Source organism: Rhipicephalus microplus, unplaced genomic scaffold (assembly GCF_043290135.1).
Source record: "Rhipicephalus microplus isolate Deutch F79 unplaced genomic scaffold, USDA_Rmic scaffold_47, whole genome shotgun sequence".
NCBI lineage: Eukaryota > Metazoa > Arthropoda > Arachnida > Ixodida > Ixodidae > Rhipicephalus > Rhipicephalus microplus.
The window spans coordinates 2002698-2023247 of record NW_027464620.1 but is presented as its reverse complement, the minus strand read 5'-3'; the positions used below and the strand labels follow the sequence as shown (position 1 = coordinate 2023247).

At 42.4% G+C, this 20550-nt stretch overlaps 1 protein-coding gene across 1 annotated transcript in view; it reads left to right on the top strand.

Annotated features, from left to right (window-relative positions):
* Nucleotides 1-20550, top strand: part of LOC142788204 (zwei Ig domain protein zig-8-like) — a 238048-nt gene that overhangs the window by 196789 nt on the left and 20709 nt on the right. The window contains exon 3 of the mRNA XM_075884776.1: nucleotides 11740-11950. Within this exon, the coding sequence (XP_075740891.1) occupies nucleotides 11740-11950 (211 nt within the window). The remainder of the gene's footprint in view (nucleotides 1-11739; nucleotides 11951-20550) is intronic.

The following is a 20550-nucleotide window of genomic DNA, read 5'->3' as shown; positions in this document are numbered from 1 at the left end:
CTAGACATATCTCATCATAAAATTTGGTCATACCGTAGTCAATACGTAGTTTTGAGAAACTGTTTAAATCTGGCGAGACGTGTGAAGAAAGATAGAAAGTTACTGTATCTTATTTTTCTGCGCTTCGATGGCTGACTAAACAGCATCCTATCGATCAGGAACGTTATATTGCGGAGGCCTAACTGTCCAACAGCGGCTTGAGGCAACTTGTTTACTTATCGCACGGTGAGTGATTTCACGGTGGAAGCCGATAGTTCGGTTCGGAAACAAAAGGCACGCCTTCTCTTTATTTTCTTGTTCACTTAAAACAGCGAAGAATCGAAGAGCGCCTAAGTCCTCGCTGCCACAGCCTTGGGACAAGCTCGGCGCAGCCAGGTCAAACTGGCACAGCGGTCCGAAGTCACGTTGGGAGGACGTGCGCTAGCAACACCTCTCTGGCTTTCGCCCTAAGCAGAGTTCACCGATCCAGAAAACCAGAAGAAAAGAAGGCAGAACGAAGCCGCAGACAAAAATTTAAATGGTAAAAGAGCTGAAGAGGAAAAGAAGGTGAACGCGAAAACGGTCTGGCCAACATTTTTATGACACTGTTCGATCGTGGAAGCACGCTTTTGTTTTTCTTCTGCTTTTTAATTTAGACGTTGCGCGAGGACAGTTCTGACGTTGACTGAGTTTGCGTGGTAACTTGGTTTTATTTAAAAGAGCACGGTTTACTTATATTTCGTCTGAGTCATTTTAGAGATAATTGTCAAGCTTTTTTTTTTCTGCGCACTTGATTCGCTTGCGTCTGCCTGTAGTAGTGACGCTAGTTTGCTCGAAATGCGTCGCTGCTGTCGAAGTTTGTGAGCATGTTCGCATAAGGTACGCGAAAAGTTTGTTTTTGTCTTGGAATAGAAATTCGAGTAATTACGCTGTCATTTACGTGAGGTCCGATGCCTGCTGCGGTGCTATTTGTGATTTACCGACCTTAATTTAATGATATCGATTTACATATTATCACCTCACGATCTCTTCACCCCAGCCCCGCCACGGTGGTCGAGTGGCTAAGGTACTCGGCTGCTGACCCGCAGGTCGCGGGATCGAATCCCGGCTGTGGCGGCTGCATTTGCGATGGAGGCGGAAATGTTTTAGGCCCGTGTGCTCAGATTTGGGTGCACGTTAAAGAACCCCAGGTGGTCAAAATTTCCGGAGCCCTCCACTACAGCGTCTCTCATAATCAAATAGTGGTTTTGGGACGTTAAAACCCACAAATCAATCAATCTTCTCTTCACCGCAGCATCAACACACATGAGATACAATGTGGGGCTATTGGAACGTGTCTGTATATATCAGACGAAAGAAAACACACATATATAAACTGGATGCATGTTATTTTATTTTATTTATTTATAAATACTGCAATCCCTGATAGGGATTTTAGCAGGTGGGTTACAGTGCATAAAAAGGATACATAGTTAACAACAACTGTACTATTCAATACAGATGAAATGGCTGTTATTCTCGGGTACAAAAAGTTGTTACAAATAATACACACAAAAAAATAAAAAAACAACAACAACAGAGGATTGGTATACAATGCTAATTAAGGTGGGACTCAAACAAACTTAGAGAAGGCTGTAGAACTTGTGAATTCTGAAGTTTATTCCAATCGAAAATAGTTCTGGGAAAGAAGGAATACTTATAACAGTTAGTACGTGTGCGATGGGGGGTGACTGTTAGTTGGTGTCTTTGTCTGGTCGCGTACCCAGCTGAAAATGAAATCACATCTGAAAAATTTATTTTATAATGCCCCTTGATTATTTGATAGAAACACTTCAGTCGCGATAAAAAATTCCTGTGTGCTAACGACGGTAAGTCGGCTCGTCGTAGAAGTTCGGTAACTGAAGTGCGCCCAAATTTGTTAAATATGTAGCGCGCAGCCTTCTTTTGTACGTTTTCTAGCCTGCTGATGTTTGTATTTGTGTATGGATCCCAGATAATGACGCAATATTTTAATGCTGGTCGAACTACTGACTTGTACGCAAGTAAACGAACATCAGGAGTGGAAAGTTTCAGCGCTTGTCTAAGAAAGAAAAGCTTTCTATTCGCGGCAGCAATAACAAAATCAATGTGCTTATTCCAATTAAGATTATTAGTTATCTATAAACCGAGGTACTTATATTGAGTTACTTCTCTCAGAGTGATTGCGTTCACAGAGTAATTAAAGACAAAAGGATTCCTTTTCTGGGTAATTCCTTCACGCGTATAATGCTCTTATCCGCTCTTCACTAGAATACGCGCAAATTATCTGGCATTCACATCAGATGTGTCTGACTAACATGCTTGAATCCGTACAGAACAAGGCCGCGCGCTTCATTCTGTCATCGTACTCAAGATACCAGAGTGTATCTGCCTTGAAGGACGAACTTAATCTCTCCCCTCTCACCCAACGCAGGCAGTTGTCAAGATTAACTTTTTTTCACACCCTGTACCATCATCCAACACCATTCGCTCGCAAATTTATACTCCCGGCACCCTATACGTCCGCACGCGCTGACCACGCTCACAAAGTTGGCCCAATTTTTGCCCGAACAAACAAATATCAGAACTCACTCCTTGTTCTGGCAATCAATGAATGGAATTCTTTACCTAATAGCCTAGTAGACCAAACAGACACCTCTTCTTTTCAAACCGCACTCCTCGCTTTTCTAGCTATTAAAAATACACTGTAACTTGTCTTCATCATGGTCATCTTTTTTAGGCTCTAAATTTGTGTTCCTGCCTTCCAAATACCAGATTTTCTGTCAATTTTACACTTTTTGATATGTTTCACGCTGTACTTTGCAATTGTGTACTTTTACTGCCTTTAGGATATTGTATTGTCACTTTTGTTGTGTTGATTCTTTCTTTTTACAATATTATACGTTGTGTCGGCTTTCAACCCATCCCCCCCCCTATGTATTGCTCATTTGGGCCCTTAGGGTACCTAAATAAAAAATAAATAAATAAATAAATAAATAAAATTCTCATGACTACAGTTTTATCGAAGTTTACAGCCATCTGCCATTGGTCACACCACGTGATAACTTTTTGAAGGGCATCGTTCAGAAGAAATTGATCTGACATGCTGCTTATTTCAGAGTAAATTACGCAATCATCTGCAAAAAGTTTCATTTTCAGAGGAATATTGTCAACTATATCATTAATATATACCAGAAAGAGAATGGGACCAAGCACCGAACCCTGGGGAACGCCAGAGCTAACCTTTAGCCTACAGGAGCTGCTGTTTTTAAAATTAACAAACTGTCCCCGGTCTGATAGGTATGCCAAGACCCATTTAAGTAATTGGTTGTTCCTGAAAGTTTTGTCTAGTTTGAAAAGTAATTTTTGGTGTGAAAATTTATCAAAGGCTTTGAAGAAATCCATGAAAATGGCGTCGGTTTGATTGCCGTTATTAATAAAGATAGCAAAGTCATGCACTTTCTGTACCAGCTGAGTGCAGGTAGAGTATCCCTTCCGGAACCCATGTTGAAAGTTGGTTAGTACACTATGTGTTTCCAGAAAGTCAGATATGTGATTGTGTATAATGTGTTCTAGTAATTTGAGCAAGTTGATGTTAAAGGAATTGGACGGTAGTTACTAATCATATGCTTGGGTCCTGTTTTATGCAATGGCTTCACTCTGGCGGTTCTCCCGTCACTCGGCAATTCTCCCTCATGTAAAGATCTCGAAAACAAGACATGTAAATATTTTGAAGTACAGTCTGCGTAACTCTGTAAGAACATGTTCGGGATATTGTCTGGTCCTGGCGACTTTTTTACATCAAGCTTTAAAAGCATATTAAGAATACCTTCTTCACTTATTACTACGTCTGACATGGGGGGGAAAATTCGCTTCAAATATCGGAAGTGAATCATTGTCTTGTACAAAGATTTAAAGTGCTTGTTAAATGCATTAGAAATAATATTCATCGTTTACTCGCACACCGTCAATAGCGAACACGTCACAGACTGAAGATGTTGGACTAATTGTCTGCCAAAATTTGTCAGGGGTTGTGGCTATAAACCTTGGGAGAGACTCACTATAATAGCAGTTTTTATCTTCAGTCAGCTGAATTTTGAGCTTGCAGCTAGTTTCAGATATTTTTGTTTTTCTACAAGAAGTGCATTTGCGTGACTTGTTTTTTTAGCCTTTTTAATTGCCTTTTCAAACGTAATGTGTCCCGAGTGATCCAGAGATTTTTCTTTGGCATTTTTTTTTGTGATGCGCGGTACAAATAGCTCGACACATTCATTATCAATATCTTTAAAGAAATTCTGAAGACTTTCAACGTGAAGATTACTGAGTGAAAAGGCATCAAAGGTAAAAGACAGCATATCTATGATTGATGTGTCGTCTGCGTGAGAGAAATTTGGGAAAGTTTTAGTTTTTAAGTTCTTGTTTAGGGAAACATCTGATAGTTCCAGGAGCACAGCCTTGTGATCCGATATTCTAGGATAAACACTGCAAGCTGTCTTGGAAGAAATTTACCCGCTAACAAAAAAAAAGATCAAGGATTGCCGAAGAGCTACCTTGTACTCTGGTAAGGTCATCGACAATCTGTAATAAATCAAACGTAAAGGCAATATCTAACGATTCTTCGCCAAATGAATTATTACGGGTTTTAAGCGAGAAGGCTTTCCATTCAACATCAGGCAAATTAAAATCCCCACTCAAAATAATGCGATCACCGATCTGTACATGTTTGTCGAGGTATGTCCGCAGCTCTTCCAATACTGTAATAGTGGAGTTGGGGGGCCTGTAGATACCTCCAATGATGAATTTTGTGCTGCCATGAAAGGCCTTGCAAAAAACACCTTCATCATTAGGTATATCAGGCATTCTTATGACGTTCAAAGAATTTTTATATATCAGAGCAATTCCTCCCCCTTTACTGCCCCGATCTTTCCAATATACGCTGTAGCCAGCTGGTGCAAATTCGCTATCGTATATGTCTTTGTGTAACCAGGTTTCGGTTAGAACAGCGATATGGGGATCATGCGTGAGCAACAAGGCCTCTAACTTAGTTATCTTATTTATAACACTTCTACAGTTTACGTTGACAACTTTCAAGCAGTGAGGGTCAGCTTTGCACCGTCAGCTTTGCTTGTTTAAAATTCTAAACCTGGAATCGTTAAGTTCATCCCAACCAACAATACGCTGTTGATACTCAGTTTGCCATAGACAAGTTTTACCTTAGCACCATCCTCTTTATCTTTTACAGCGCTTTTCCACAATTTTTTTCGAATTTTCTGAACTCGGAAGGAAAAGTCCTCTGAGAGCGAAAACGGAGTGTCTTTTAGCTTGTGCGCCGTCATTAGTACTGACACTTTTTCTCGGTAATCCATGAACCGCATAATTACCGGGCGAGGCTTGTTCTCTTGTTTCTTGCCAAGCCTATGGCACCGCTCAATAGTTTCGCCAGTTAACTTTAGTTTTTCTTGGAATACCTTATCCTTTACTCTTGTTAGCAGCTCCTCGCCTGTCTCTCCTTTAACTTCGTCTAGGCCGTATAAAATGAGGTTGTTTCTACGGCTCCTATTTTCCAAGTCATCTACTTTTCTAGATAGCGACGATAATCCTTGTTCAAAATTAGAAACTGATGTTTCTATTTCGCAGATTTGGTTCCCCAACTTGTTCAACAGCAATAGCTGCTGATCCATCCGCTGTACCCTTTCGGTTATGGTCGATATCTTACTTTCAATTACGTTCTGATTGCTGCGTATAGCTTCTATAATTTCATTTGTTTTGGCTTGACCAGTGAGGAGCGCTTCCAACATCTCCTTTTTCGTGGGACCAGGATTTGATTCAATATCGCCACACACTAACAAGTTCGTTGGTAAGGAACAAATACAACTAAGTACATATTTTATCATTGTGGGACAAGGCAACAGCACTAAAAAACGGTCATCGTTGCGGTAGCAATGCGTAGGCAAATGTTTACAAACCTGTAGGACAAAGCAGAACGGATTCCTTAACATGTTGCCGTTTGTGCTGCTGCCTTGCCCACTGAAGGACGACGGTGCACCTTCTCTTCTTATGCGGGCTGGACGAGTTGTGACGTCAACTGATGTGACGCTCCTCCTGTCGGCATCCATGCATACTTTTGAACGAGGAACAGGCTCGTGTTGCTGACGAGGTGATAGCCACTTGATGATAGCCGGATACCAGCTCCTGCAATCTGATCGGCACTTGCTGCTTCTGCACTGCAGCCGGGCGGTGGGAGCGCGCTTCCAAGAAGATTGATTGATATGTGGGGTTTAACGTCCCAAAACCACCATATGATTATGAGAGACGCCGTAGTGGAGGGCTCCGGAAATTTCGACCACCTGGGGTTCTTTAACGTGCACCCAAATCTGAGCACACGGGCCTACAACATTTCCGCCTCCATCGAAAATACAGCCGCCGCAGCCGGGATTTGAACCTGCGACCTGCGGGTCAGCAGCCGAGTACCTTAGCCACTAGACCACCGCGGTGGGGCGCGCTTCCAAGAAGAATCGCCGTCACCTGTAGAACAAAGCAGAACGGATTCCTTAACATGTTGCCGTTTGTGCTGCTGCCATGCCCACATGTTAGCAGTACTCTGAAGTTTCCAGGACTGTGAAGTATGGGTGTGAACTTCAGCTGCTCAATTATGAAATATTTAATGAGTATAGTTTTAAATACTATTTGGTTTTCATTTTGAAAATTTCTACAAGTGACCTATCAGTGACGCCAGTTTTTGGGTGTTCCTAATCATTACCATAAATGCCTATTCTCTTCACAATGCACGCAAAGCTCTCTGCGTAAGCGCTCTTGCAGATCATCCGAAACACAGTCGCTATGGTACCCTATCCAAACTAGTTATGACTTAGCACGAGAACTTCAGACTCACTAGTGACAGAAAAGCGCTCGGCAAACGCAATTTTTTCTGATTCAAAGTTTTAAGTAGTTGAACGATTCCTCGCTGTAACTACCATCGCGCGCATCGATTCCCAGATTCTAATTTAGCCGTAATCCTAAATGTAATGTAAGAGCTAGAGAGACAAATGACGAATACAACAAATAAGGGTAGTTCGACGCCCTCTGAGCGGCGAAGAAAGAAACATTGTCGTCGTTGTATCAGACAGCGAATTGATCCGCGCGGTGCCAGTGATAAAGAGGCGCTGGGAAGACAAAAGGAAAACCACCCCCTTCCTCTGTCTCCCTCGCTGAGTCGCGAAAAGCCAAACGGCAGAACGAAATTGTCGCCGTGGTCAGAGGGCATCGAAAAATAGCGGTGTCAACGGACACGATCCCCACCCCCGTCCGCCGCAGACACTGAGGTGTTTCAAATTAATAGCGCTGAGTGTGACATGTTCGTTGCGCGTGAGGCGTGTCGTGCGACGAATGTGTCGAGATGGCACGTCAGATAGTCCTCGGCGGCCGTCGGATGGTGTCGGCGAACGCACACGGACCGACCGCACGCCGATGACTGTGCTGCTTCGGAGAGCTTTGCGGTTACTGCAGCTCCGTGAACCGAGACCTTATTTTGGTAACTTTGTTACGTACGACATCGGTCATGTTTGGCTTATTGTAGAGGTCAGTGAAATGAGATAACCTCCATTACACATTTCTTGGTGACTAGGTATAGCGTAACACTGGAATACTGGAAAAGTGAGAGTATACAAAACAAGCGCTTGTGCCTGAATATTGTGTGTTCTTCTCTCGATTTTGGCGCTATTATATCATCGACATGGAACCGTGCAAACTTCTTAAACCGTCTACACTTCTACATGTACACATTAATCAGATATTGAGACATGTGCCATGGTTCCTCCCTTCGATAACGTGGGAAAAGGAGACGGGTGAGTGACGGACTACTGCACCTTAAATATTGTGTGCCCTTTATGAAAAAAAAAAGAAACGAGAGAGTATTCTTCGCGAGAATTATAGAAAGGGGACGGAATAGACGAGAAAAAGCGATTCTTTTTTAACGCATTCTTTCCTCATGCGTATTTAGATACCTGTGTTTTCAGCGTATGTATTGCACATGCATAGCCTAGATGTGTTCTGTGTATTCGGTATCGTAAGCGTCGGGCAGATAAGGATTTAGGGGATGTATTGCAGCTGTACAGTGACGCGTTTTCATAAATTTGCTTTCAAATTCTACGTGTACATATCTGCTTTTTTACACCCCGTACAAATGCACACTTGTAGTGCGAAATAGTGAAGCTAAATATAAATACACGTGTTTATCTTCTGAGGCCCCCTGGACTGGTATGCAAGAGATAAGATCTGATGTATTACAATACCACCCCCTTTTTTATTGTTATTTATATTCTGTGAATTCGCGCTATTTAAAGCGGGGTACCTTCGCTTTAAAGTGGCCATTACTCTACGGAGGGCGGTAATATATGGCATCATGCTATAAAGAGAAATCGGAGGTGTAAATATACCACTTGATGAATGTAGAGGCAATGTTCGCATAGAACGTTTACCACGAAATCTATCTTTTCGCAGCCTGGGCACACCTACTGCAATTACGCTCAGCCTACGTGGGTGTGCTTGACCCATTTATTGCATTCACCAACGATGTCTTGCGAAACTGAGTTGCAACGCATTAATTTTCCTCAGGCTTCGCAATGTATCTCTTCCTTTAATATGTGTGCGCTATCACAGAGACGTGGACTGCTCTGATATGGTGTAATGTGCATGATGGTGATGGCGCGTGTGGAGGTGGCAGCGTCACAGCCATAATACTGAAATTGTGGCTCTTATAATTACAGTCTCCTGCTGCATTAGGACAGCATAACGAGCGTGATGCAATAAAGCAATGTGCGATTAGTCTACGTGAGACAGTTGGAGTCCCCGGAGCTGTATATTTCTCGCGTTTCAGAAAAGTCTGAACTTGTTTTTAACTCCAAAACTTTTTTTTTACATTAAACCAGTATAGATTTGCTAATGATATGCCCACCATCAGGATCTGATTGTTTGCATATCATTAGCGAAGCTATACGGGTATACTATATAGCGAAGCTATAATGGCTGAAATTCCCTGTCACAAAATATAATAGCATGAGTCACTTTTAGTAACGCATGCATGTAACGATGTACCATGTAAGGGCGTGTCACTTAGCCAGCCATCAAATTTTCCAGCTTTAATCCTTAAATGAAAAAATAAATCAGCGAAGATATTCTAGTGATGTTTTACTTCTCTATATATTTTTGTAGACTCCAACCACCAGCTTGTAGAAGTTCGAACGCCAGATCTAAAAGAATACATACAGACCCACAACAGAAGCACTTGCTTTTGTTTCAGGGGGTAATGTTGCTCCAAATTCAAACAAAACTTATTACTGGTTTTTATATTGTTACTCTACAACGGAAATAAAAGCGCATGCCAGCAGAACTCTGACACACTTTTACGTTCAAATCCATCTGTAGCCCCGCCATGGTTGTCCAGTGGCTAAGGCGCTCAGCTGCTGACCCGCAGGTCGCGGGATCGCATCCCGGCTGCGGAGGCTGCAATTTTAAATCCCGGCTGCGGAAACTGCTGTCAGCACGTCTGCTCAGATTTGAGTTGCACGATAAAGAACCCCAGGTGGTCTAAATTTCCGGAGCCTTCCACTACGCCGTCTCTCATAATCATATCATGGTTTTTGAACGTAAAACTCTCCATATTATAATTAAATCTACTCGTACTAATACTCCCCTTGTCGACTGTGCTGTGCAATAGAAAGAAACACACTTACACGGGGCATTTAAAGCTTATGCACATTAAACCACGTTTCTCACTCTCCTAAATACTGATGAGCTCACGATCAATTTTCGATCATATATGCGGATAAATTTCTATGTAGTGTGGACACAATTCTGTGTGGTGTGGACACTCAGTGTTAAAAAACGTGAACTCATTGTGTTAGTGTTGTGCTATGTACATATGTATAGCCTTGCGTTTGCTATAAAATGTGTGATGTCGACTTTTGTGCAAGAGAAGAGGAGTAGCCGGCGCCACGCGTTGGCGCCAACCTCTCCTTACATACATTTAATTAAAAAAAGTGTCAAGCACGTAAATGTTTGAAACGCCCTCTTTCGAATTTTATATGTCAAGTTACTGTCTCATTCTACATAATGATACAGCAAAAAGCCCAACATATGACTATCTTCCACGATTAATTCGTTCACTGGACTTGCGCTATAAGGTGTGTCAGCAGAGATATACATGGCGAAGTAAGTCCAGTATATCTCTGCTGACACACCTTACAGCTCACGACTCCACGCCATGCACTTCGCACTAAGTTCTCATTGGCGTCAAACCAACAGTTGCAGTAGAAAGTGCCGTTTGTGTTTATGTATGCGTTTGCGAGACTCACTGGAGGGGTGTGTCTCTACGGTGCGCTTATCTGCGCGCAGACCGGTTTCAGAGCGATGAACTCGTCCACGCTTGAGAGCAGCTGGGGCGCCATTACGAATGAAGGAGTTGACGCACGCGCCGCACATGGCGCAATGCTCTAATTATTTTCGGCCCATTTGCGCCAGCAACTTCGCAAAACTAACTCCGCTAACCCATGCAAACGTGCAAATTGAGCGTTCCTCGCGGTAAGCTGAAGTTCGCGGTAAGATTAAGACCTCCGGTGACGAAGCGGCCTGTGGTAGAATGCTGGCAACACCGTAACACATTTTCTGCGGCTTTTTCGTTTTAAGGAAATGCTAGCCTACGTGCAGGTATAAGGTCCGAACTTACTTTTCTAATGGGTATATTGTTACTTCGCCTGTCTTTATATTTAAAACATCAACAGCAAAGTTGAACCTACAGTCACAGCTGGCCAAAGAAAGATACCACTTGGTGAATTAACCTATAAGTAGCTGCATGTCTCACTGAAACGTGTTCACTTGGTGAAAATTCTGCAAGAAGGCCAATTGAATATACAAAAACACGTTTGTCCGAATCATGTTGCTTCATTTAAAGAATTTTACATTTTCTTTTCCTTTTATTGTCTCACTTATTGCCATATTTGTAGTTTTTAGGTATTGCAAAAAACAGCTGCAAGCGAATGCCAGGGAAGTCTCAAGTATCTTTGCACCAAAAGTGTTAGTATTTATGCAAGCATATGAAAAAAAATATCTCGAAGAGTGTCAAAAAATCGTCAGCTCAAAAAAAAAACAGGTGTAGTACCACGTCATGTTCTCAAGTGACGTACGCATCATCTTTTCTACACTTTTGCTTCAGTAACGTACCGCCAACTGATTTTGAGGAAATTCTAAAGAATGCAAGAAGATATAATTCGATTGTGACCTCGAGTAAACGAAGTCTGTCATATGCTATATTTGGTTACTTAGAAACTCACTCCCTACCTCACTCACTCACTCCCTCACTCCCTCACTCACTCACTCACTCACTTACTCACTCACTCAATGAATGAATGAATGAATTAATCATTCAATACATCAATGAATGAATCAATCAATCAATCACAGCGCAACGCTCTTTAGGCAAAGACTATCCATTTGATGCGAATGTCTAGTGGCTATGTTGCTTGACTGCGGACCCGATAGTCGTGGGATCAAATTACGGCCATAGCCGCCGCATTTCGACGAAGGCAAAATGCTTGGTCGCCATGCGCTCAGACCTTTTTTTTTTAAGAACCCCAGGCGATCTAATTTTCCTGAGTCCTTCACTACAACGTTTCTCACATATTGTGGTTTTTAAACATAAACCCCAACAATTATTACAAACGTCACACACAGCGTCTTCGTGTGCAGGTGTCATGGATACGCCGCCGCGACTTCCATGTCCTCACGGTGGGCCTGACGACGTACACGGCTGACGACCGGTTCCAGTCTGTGCACATGGATCGCTCCGAAGACTGGATGCTGCAGATCAAGCGTGTGCAGCCCACCGACGCCGGGGATTACGAGTGCCAGATCAACATGCACCCCCTCATCTCCTACTTTGTACGACTGGCCGTCTTGGGTGCGTAGGCATGCAAACGAACCTTCAATAGCGGGAGGAAATTATTTGTACGTGAAATTTTTGTACAAAAGTGCAAGGTGTGCCTTTCTTTTCTCCAATGTTTTTATATATTTTTTGGAAATGCGAAAGTAAATATAAAATTGATTATCGCAGACATCAGCTTTGCTTTTTTTCTTGCTTTTGTTTTTGTGTTATCAATAATTAACATTGCAGGTATTGTTCCCATATCGATATTATTGCTGTGTTCTAACTGGCTTGCTGTGAAGAGGATGACATTTACTTTACGTTGGAAGCTCTGCTTCTATGAAGTATGTAGCGAAAAAAAAAAAGGACAGTGCTTACCAAGGATAAATTATGAGCAAGTAAAGAAAAATTTTGTTGCATACTGATTGGTTGGTATGTAAAATTTAACGTCCAAAAACCACCATAATACCATGAGAGATGTCGTAGTGGAGGGCTCCGGAAATTTCGACCACCTGGTATTCTTTAAAATGCACCCAAGTTTGAGCACATAGGCCAACAGCATTCTCGCCACTATCAAAAATTATTGTGAGCTGAAACTAGGTTATAAAAATAACATGATAACGCAGAATGTGTCCTCAGGACCACGTATTGATAATCAGGCGTCCATTCGAAAACAGTTTTAGTCTTGCCCGCAGTATATGGACTAACACATCGTTCCGTATACAGCAACACATAACTTTGTCAGTAGGGTTAGTGCTCGAAAGCCGAAATGATCTGTCTTCGCACAGAAAATCAGTGGAAGCCTAATTAAGTTTTTTTTTTGCGTGGTCGTGGCATATTGAATAGGCGATGGCACCTTCACTTTCTTTTTTTCTTTTTCGCGCGCCTATATTGCCCTCAGTTTTCTTTCTCACCTTTCTTCCTCATTCCCCTTTCCTTTAGTGCATTCCACTTTCCCTTAGTGCATTCCCCTTTCCCTTAGTGCAAGGTAGCAAACCGGATGCCCTTACTTCTGGTCAACCTGCCCCCTTTCCCTCATATTATTCTCTCTCTCTTTTTCGTCCCAAGCACTTGTCTAGTCCAGCATTGCAGATAGATATTTAGGCAGATGTAGATAGTAAAGAGAGAAAGACATCACCTAACATATCAGACCTGCAGTCTTTTATAGTCCTCAGCTCTGGGGAGGTACTCGACATCCCTGTCACATCTGCTTGTCTAATCTTTCCCATTATTTTCTCATTCGTAGGATAGCAAACTGTTTGTCCCAAACTTGGTTACCTCCCTGTCTTTCCTTCTCGGCTATTTCTTTTGAGCAAAATGTTTACTATTGCTTAAGGTGCTTTAAAGGCCACTGTCCGGTAGTGAAGTGTCTGTGCAAACTTGCTTGTTTCTTCCCAAATTTAGTTATGCTTTCTTTGCGTAATTTGCGCACTCTAAATTATATGCCTCTCCTCTTTTTCATCCCCACAGTAGCATTTTGGAGAGTATGATGTCAGCACATTCTTGAAAAAAAAACTGTTCTTATACACTACTTACAGTCGAAGTTTACTGTCATCACTAAAATGTCCTCAGTAATACCAAAGTATGGCTTGCGTACCCCCCTGCAATATCAGTTTATTAGCTTGTAGCAAAATTTCTACTGTGCAACACAACTTATCGATACAGGCAAAAGCCACCGATATCTGCGGTACCCAACATTTTTGTCTGTTAATTTATTACGTGATTTAGTATTCGGAAAATGCGCCACTACGGAAGCGGTTCTTCCAACCACGAAAAAGAAACACTCAAGACTTATTCACGTCGGCTTGTTCACACCGAAGGCGAATCAGCCGTAGCTGGCGACTGGGAGGCGTCGGAAACCTCCTCGCCAGACGGCTGCGGTGAAGCGGCTACTCCGATCGTTCGGGGAGCAACTTCTTTACGCCCTCCGAAGCTGTCCGCTTTGCCGTAGTTAATCAAAACGCCATGCAGCGGTGTCGCTGCTGTATCTTTGGGAGCAGCAGTGACAAGTGTGCAAAAGCGCCATATAGCGCACCTCCGAGAGAGCCGTGTGGTCTAAATAGGTACGCTCACTTTCACCTTCACTCGCAGCCTTAAATTAGGATTTAGGAGCATATGAATTGAGCACGAAATTTGAATTCTATGCCTACAATCCGTTTTCCGCAAAATGTACCGCCCACAGTTCTCTCTAGTTTTCATTTTTGTTGTGTTTTATTTTTGCGCTTACTTTCAGTATTTTCACTTTTGTCTAGTAAAGAATAGCCTGCAGGAATGTTATTATAGTGCACCACAATGCCTCTTATCTTTATTTGCATTCCAGTCCAGCGTTATATCAACTGGCAGATTACCTTTAGGTAGAGTTATTGCATAATAGTTAATGACATTTGGCTGGGCTTACGTTGGAAAAAATTCATCATCCTTAGCATCATCATCAGCCTTACTACGCTCATTGCAGCGCAAAGGCCTCTCCCATGATTCACCAATCAACCAGGGCTCGTCCTTTCGCCTGCCACGTTATACCTGCGATATTTTTAATCTCATCGGACCACCTAACTTCTTGTCTCCCCTTCGTAGGTTTGCCTTCTCTGGGAAACCAGTTAATTACGCTTAACGACCAGCGGCTCTCCTGCCTACACGCCGCGTTCCCACCCCATGTTCATTTGTTCTCCTTGATTTCAACTATAATATTCTAAACACCAGTCCGTTCCCTGACCCACTCCGCTGTCTCCTTGTCTCTTGAGGTTACACCTATCATTTTCCTATATATCGCTCGCTGCGTCGTCCTCAATTTAAGCTGAGCCATTTTTGTTAGCCTTGAAGTTTTTGCTGCGTAGGTAAGTACTGGCAGATGCAGCTGTTATATACCTTCCTCTTGCTTGGTAGTAGCTGATTACCATTCATAATTTGAGAATGTTTGCCAAATGTGATCCACCCCATCTTATTTTTCTAGTTAGTTCACTTTCATGGTTTGGCTCCGCGGTTACTACCTGTTTTAAGTAGACATATTTCTTTACTACTTTCAGGGTCTCTCCACTTATCGCAAAGTGCTGTTTTCTGCCGATACTGTTGTACATCACTTTATTTCTGTGCATATTAATTTTCAGGTCTACTTTACTGCTTTTCGTGTTCGGTTCAGCAATCATGAGCTCTAATTTGTCTCCTGAGTTACTCATCAAGGCAATGTCATGAGCGAATCACAAGTTACTAAGGTACTCTCGATTAACTCTTATCCTCAACTCTTCCCAATCTAGGGCCCAGAAAACCTGCTTGAAACACGCGGTGAATACCACTGCAGAGATCGTGTCTCCCTAACTTACACCCTTTTTTATTAGAATTCTGTCGCTTTCTTTATGGAGAATTATGGTGGCTGCGGATCCACTGCATATTTATTCCCGTTTGTATATGTAGGGCTAGTCGATATCCTGATTCCACATTGCCTGCATTACTTCTGATGCCTTGACTGAGTCAAACGCTTTATCGTAATCTATGAAAGCTATGTATCGGAGTTGGTTGTAATCCGCGCAGTTCTATATTTTCTGATTGATAGTATGAATATGGTCTTTTGTGGATTAGGCTGAACGAAATTCTGCTTAGTCATTTGGTTTATTGATCTCTATAAATCGCCATGGTTCTATTAGCTAGTATTTTTGCCAATAGGTTGTATAGAACAGACAGTAACTTACTCAGCCTGTAATTTTCAAGTCCCTGACATCTCGTTTCTTATGAATTAAAATGATGTTGGCGTTATTCCAAGATTCTGGTATCCTTACCGTCATGAAACTCTTCGTGTATAAATTGGCCAGTTTTTCTAACGCAATTTCTCCGCCATCTTTAAGAAGGTTCATGGTCACCTTATCCTCGCCAACGGTTTTGCCCCTTTCCCAGTCGTTACTGTCGTTATTTTCCCTGTCATTACTGCTAGGATGTCAAATTCCTCTGTGGTAATATTGATTCTTACAATATCATCCTGGTAGTTTCGGCTTCTGTATTTCTGTAGAGTTTTTCCGCTACCTCAGCTGTACCATCCATATTGATTATGACTTTGCCTTCCTTGTATCCTAATGCATACATACGATTTTTGCCTATGCACAAGATTGCCTTCGCAGGTTTTAGGCTTCTGACTAAAATAATTGATATAAAAGTTTTAACACCATTCGCATGTTAAAAAGAACACACTAGCACTACCAACCACCAGCCAGGCATAAATATATATGTATGCTGCACAACAGCTAAGAAAGCCTAATCGAAATACTACCGCAAAAAGCACGCTTTGAAAGCGAATGCATTGATTTTATCCCAACTATAAATCCTGTCTAGGCTTCAGTGTGATGAACAAATAAACCATTGCGTCCAAATTGATAATGGGTAGATTCCTAAACTTAGGAACCTAATATTTATTATCTGCATACGCTACAAGGGGATTCGAAGCAGTGCAAGATGAGAAAAAAATGATAAAAAATAAAAAAAAAAACATCAGAGTTTCAATAGAGCTGTTCTCGCTTACTACACCTTGCTTATTTGCATTGCCGGAGACAGGCTTCAGTCGACACTTCTACTGTTTGTAGCCCTGTACACTCTTTAGTGCGAGAATGCACAAAGCAGGGGTATTGTACCGCGATAAGAATGGGATCCGGTAGAACACTCTATCAAATGCTAAAAAATTTAGAAGATGTGCCACCCGCTTTGCTTCTCCACTAATGCTGGTGAAGAAAGCGATAAGTACTGAGTTTGTCCCATTTCTAAACTTCCGCGCTTTCTGTTTGAACTTGAGCTGTCCATTATTCGTTTGGAGCGTGTGCTCGCGTCTGGATCTCGTTTACGTTTTGAAGTGCCTAATGACACCTTCAGAGCTCTACTTGATACTTTTCATGGACGAAGGCCTTTTTTTTGTTTTTTTCGGCTGTTTGTTTTACTATGACGTGTACCAAGGCGCCTAAACCCAAGCAGCACGCCTAAAGAAGGAAGTGTGCGACAGCGTAGAATTCGAGTCAGCTGCACAATCGCTCACCCCGGATTCTCCATTGTAAAGAAACGCCCTGGCCCAGTTTCAAAAAGACGTTGTCCTCTCCGCCCACGAACTTCGCTCTCATCCCATTTGGAGCATATAGCATCTCCGCGGGATCAAACAAATCCTCCTCCTGCCGCGCCGCAGAAGTGTTTCTCTCTCTCTCTCTCTCTCTGTACTCCGCCCCCCTATGATCTAACCCCTCATTCCCTTTTCAACAAAACGACGAGAGTCCGGAGCGGAAGCAGTTCTCGACATGATAAACAACTTCTCACGGTCGAGACAGCGAACATGGACCGGCGTCTTGTATACCGCCTTCCGGCGTCTCGCTGGCGAATACGACGCAAACATGCCTTCTCGCCCCTCCTCGCGCCATGTTTTACACGTTATATAAGATTACGTCTGTTACGTGCTTCATTGCGATGCAACCTTGGATATCGTAAGCGTCTTTCCTTGCCCTACCTTTGGCTCTGTCCTCCACTTTTCCGTTATTGATTTCATGCCGTCGAGGCTAGTTCCACTTGCATCACTACATCGGCCAGAAAGGTAATTCCGGCTCCTCAGAACACGTAGTCCACTTCGAATGATTGCCTCGATAGATGAATACAAGCTCCTTTGCGGAGCACTCACCGTCGCTGGCGCAATGCACGGCAATGCAATATTAAAATATTTACCTGCTTCACGAGATACAAGAAGGGGGCCTGCTGCGATGAAAGTGACAAACTGAAGTTATGTATATTGATCCTGTTTCATTCGAAAAGCGGAGGAAAGCTGTGCCTCGTTTCCGCGTTTCGTCGATTCGACCACACGAATATTTTTTAAGCAGTTAGCCGCTTGCACAGCTCACTGACAGCCCATTCGTGCACTGACCGCGCAGCGAAGGAGCGCGGTAATCGATCATTTTCGAGAGTTTACTGGGTTCTCGTTCGACTGGTAGTTTCTGATTCAAGGCATTGAATTAAGTATTCAGGATTAGAAAGCTGAGTCCAAGCAGTGGTCTTCCAGATCGGTGAGCGTTAATGAGACTCTTCCGAAATGGGGATAGTTGCTCGACTATACATCGCCGCAGCCCAACGTACGAAGGACTGTAGGCACTTCGAGAACTCACCGCTCGTAACGTGGGTGGATTAGCGAGTTTGGCGCGCTCGGCTTGTCATAGCGCCGGCCATCCGCTTGAATCGTGATGCCGAGTGAAGAAAAACAATATGGGGGTGGGAAGGTAGAAGGGAGCTAGATTTCGAGAGAACAAATATTAGCATTCGGAGGAGGCTTTTAATTAGTTCTCGTTGTATAATGAACGCTTTTGACACATTCTCAATCATACTATATAACATCTTAGCAAGCTTAATTACTCCTTACATGCCTGGGTGCCTTGTTTGCATATCACGGTGAAATTGTTTAAAAGGCTGAAAGTTGTTTAAAAGGCTGAAAATATAAGACCTAGTAAAAAGACAGAAGCATAAAAATGAAAGTTTCATTTGTAGTCTGAAAAAACTATGTAGTGATGAAGTCGATGAAGACGATGTTTCATAAACCATTTTAAAGTTTTTACCTTTCTGATAATGTGGCTTCTTTCTTGATGAAATTCTGCCTTAGTGAACTTGAATTCAACGTTCATATAATAGCCGACTTCCAATATGTGATTCCACATTTTCATAATAAAGCTTGCTAGCAACAGCTAGACTTTTCCTGCCTTCCTAAACCACATGTTGTTTTTAATTATTCGGGAAATACTTTTGAAAAAATTCCTACTCAAAAGGCCGTTGATAAATGTGATGGCGCTGAATGGAAGAAATTGATAGCCATCCCAGTCGTTCATGTTGCATCCTATGTATACTCAAAATATTTCCAACTCGAATCGAAGCTTCGGCCGTTTTTAGCGTACCCAACAAACGAAGCGTATTGTGTGGTGAAAGGAGTGTGCAACAATTTGCTGCACAGTCTTGCTCCACAAGCACACACGATAATTCGTTGCGTGCCGATCGAACATACTGTATGGAATTTCGTGGTCTGGAAATTTCCTACAATGGGCAAACAGGCCATTGCCTAAGTGATCGACTGCGAGAACATGCATGCACCTTGAAGCATGAACGGAGCAGTATGCTGCTCTGCTTCGTTAAAGGTTTGGTTGCCTTCCACATTTTGACTGAACAAGTGTTTTGAAAACACGCAAGAATATTGCAGCCAAATGTTCTTCGAGATTCACGTGATTCATGCACACAATGACTGACATGTAAGAATGCATTCCGTAGACTTGCTGAGAAAAAAAAAAGGTTGTCAATTAACTTTACACTGACCATAATCTTAACTCATGTGCCGTTAAGGAACACCTGTCTTCATATACTTTATTTGTTCTTGTTTTTTGTGTTGTTGCAGATTTTGCTATGGCAAAATAAACTCGTTCTTGTGAGTCAGCGCTTGCATAGTTCCATCACTTTTTTTAATGTTTCGTGTCTTCACTGTTTTTAGAAGTTGAGATGTTTCTGACATTACGCTTCAAAGGATGAAACACCTTAGGTGAAGGCTGCATCGTTGTCTGGTGCTGCTACTGTAGTGATGGCCGGTCTGCTTAAGCGCAAGAGAGACACTGCGTTTTCTCATCAAGAGACAATTCGCTCTCTCTCGCCACCACCTCATCGCTCGCCGCGTGGCGAGGGAGCGCGAACAGCGCGTGTTGACTTTTGAAACTCCCCCTGCACAACAGTGCACTAGCCACCCCGTATATATAGGCATCGTGACCTGCAATATTTCAAGGTCTCACTGGCTGTGAAACCTTGAAGGTTTTACTGCCTTGTATGTACGGTGTGTGCGTTATGTGCATTGCGTATATCATCCTCTCTCCCTTTTTCTCTGCCTTATTCCCCTCTCCCTGTGTAGGGTAGCAAACTGGACTCAGTCTAGTTAACCTCCCCCTCTTTCTGATATTTTTTTCTTCTCTCTCTTGACCTGCAGTGTAGTATCGGTGGGATAATTCTCTACACTGGATATTTCTCGTGGTAGATCCCGGTATAAAACACTTTCACGTTAAATGTTAAAACACCCTTTAGCATCCGCAATGAGCCACATTTAGCCAATTATGTGATTGCGTTAGCATCAATGGCAAGCTTCTCAACAAGGGAGACAATAACACCAATCGAAAAGGCGTTTATCTTACTTTTATACAATGGTAGTTGTGTGTAATCGTACATCACATCCTGAGTTCTAAATCAGAAAATTGGGTTTTTTTAGCTGACCCATTCACTGCTTTTGCAACTTTGATTAATTTCAAAAATAATTGTTGAATCTGAAAAAATTTGAGAAGTTACTCACGATGTGTCCCATGTATTTGAGATACCATGTATATCACATATGAAAGCACTTAAAAGATGAAGTTTATTTCTGCACATTATATTATTTATTATGCGTACCCAGAAGATAAGGACACCCAGAAAATATGGACGAGCAGGCTCTCAGCTGCCACTCAGAGTGTACAGGAAAAGAATATAAGAGGAGATAAAGAAAAAAAAAGACGAGAGAAAAGTGTGAACACTTGAATAACATTATGTAGAAACACAATATTATTACTAAAGCAACCGCTTCTCTTTCATATATACCTGTGCAGATTTTTTAAACAATTACGGCAATTTTGGAA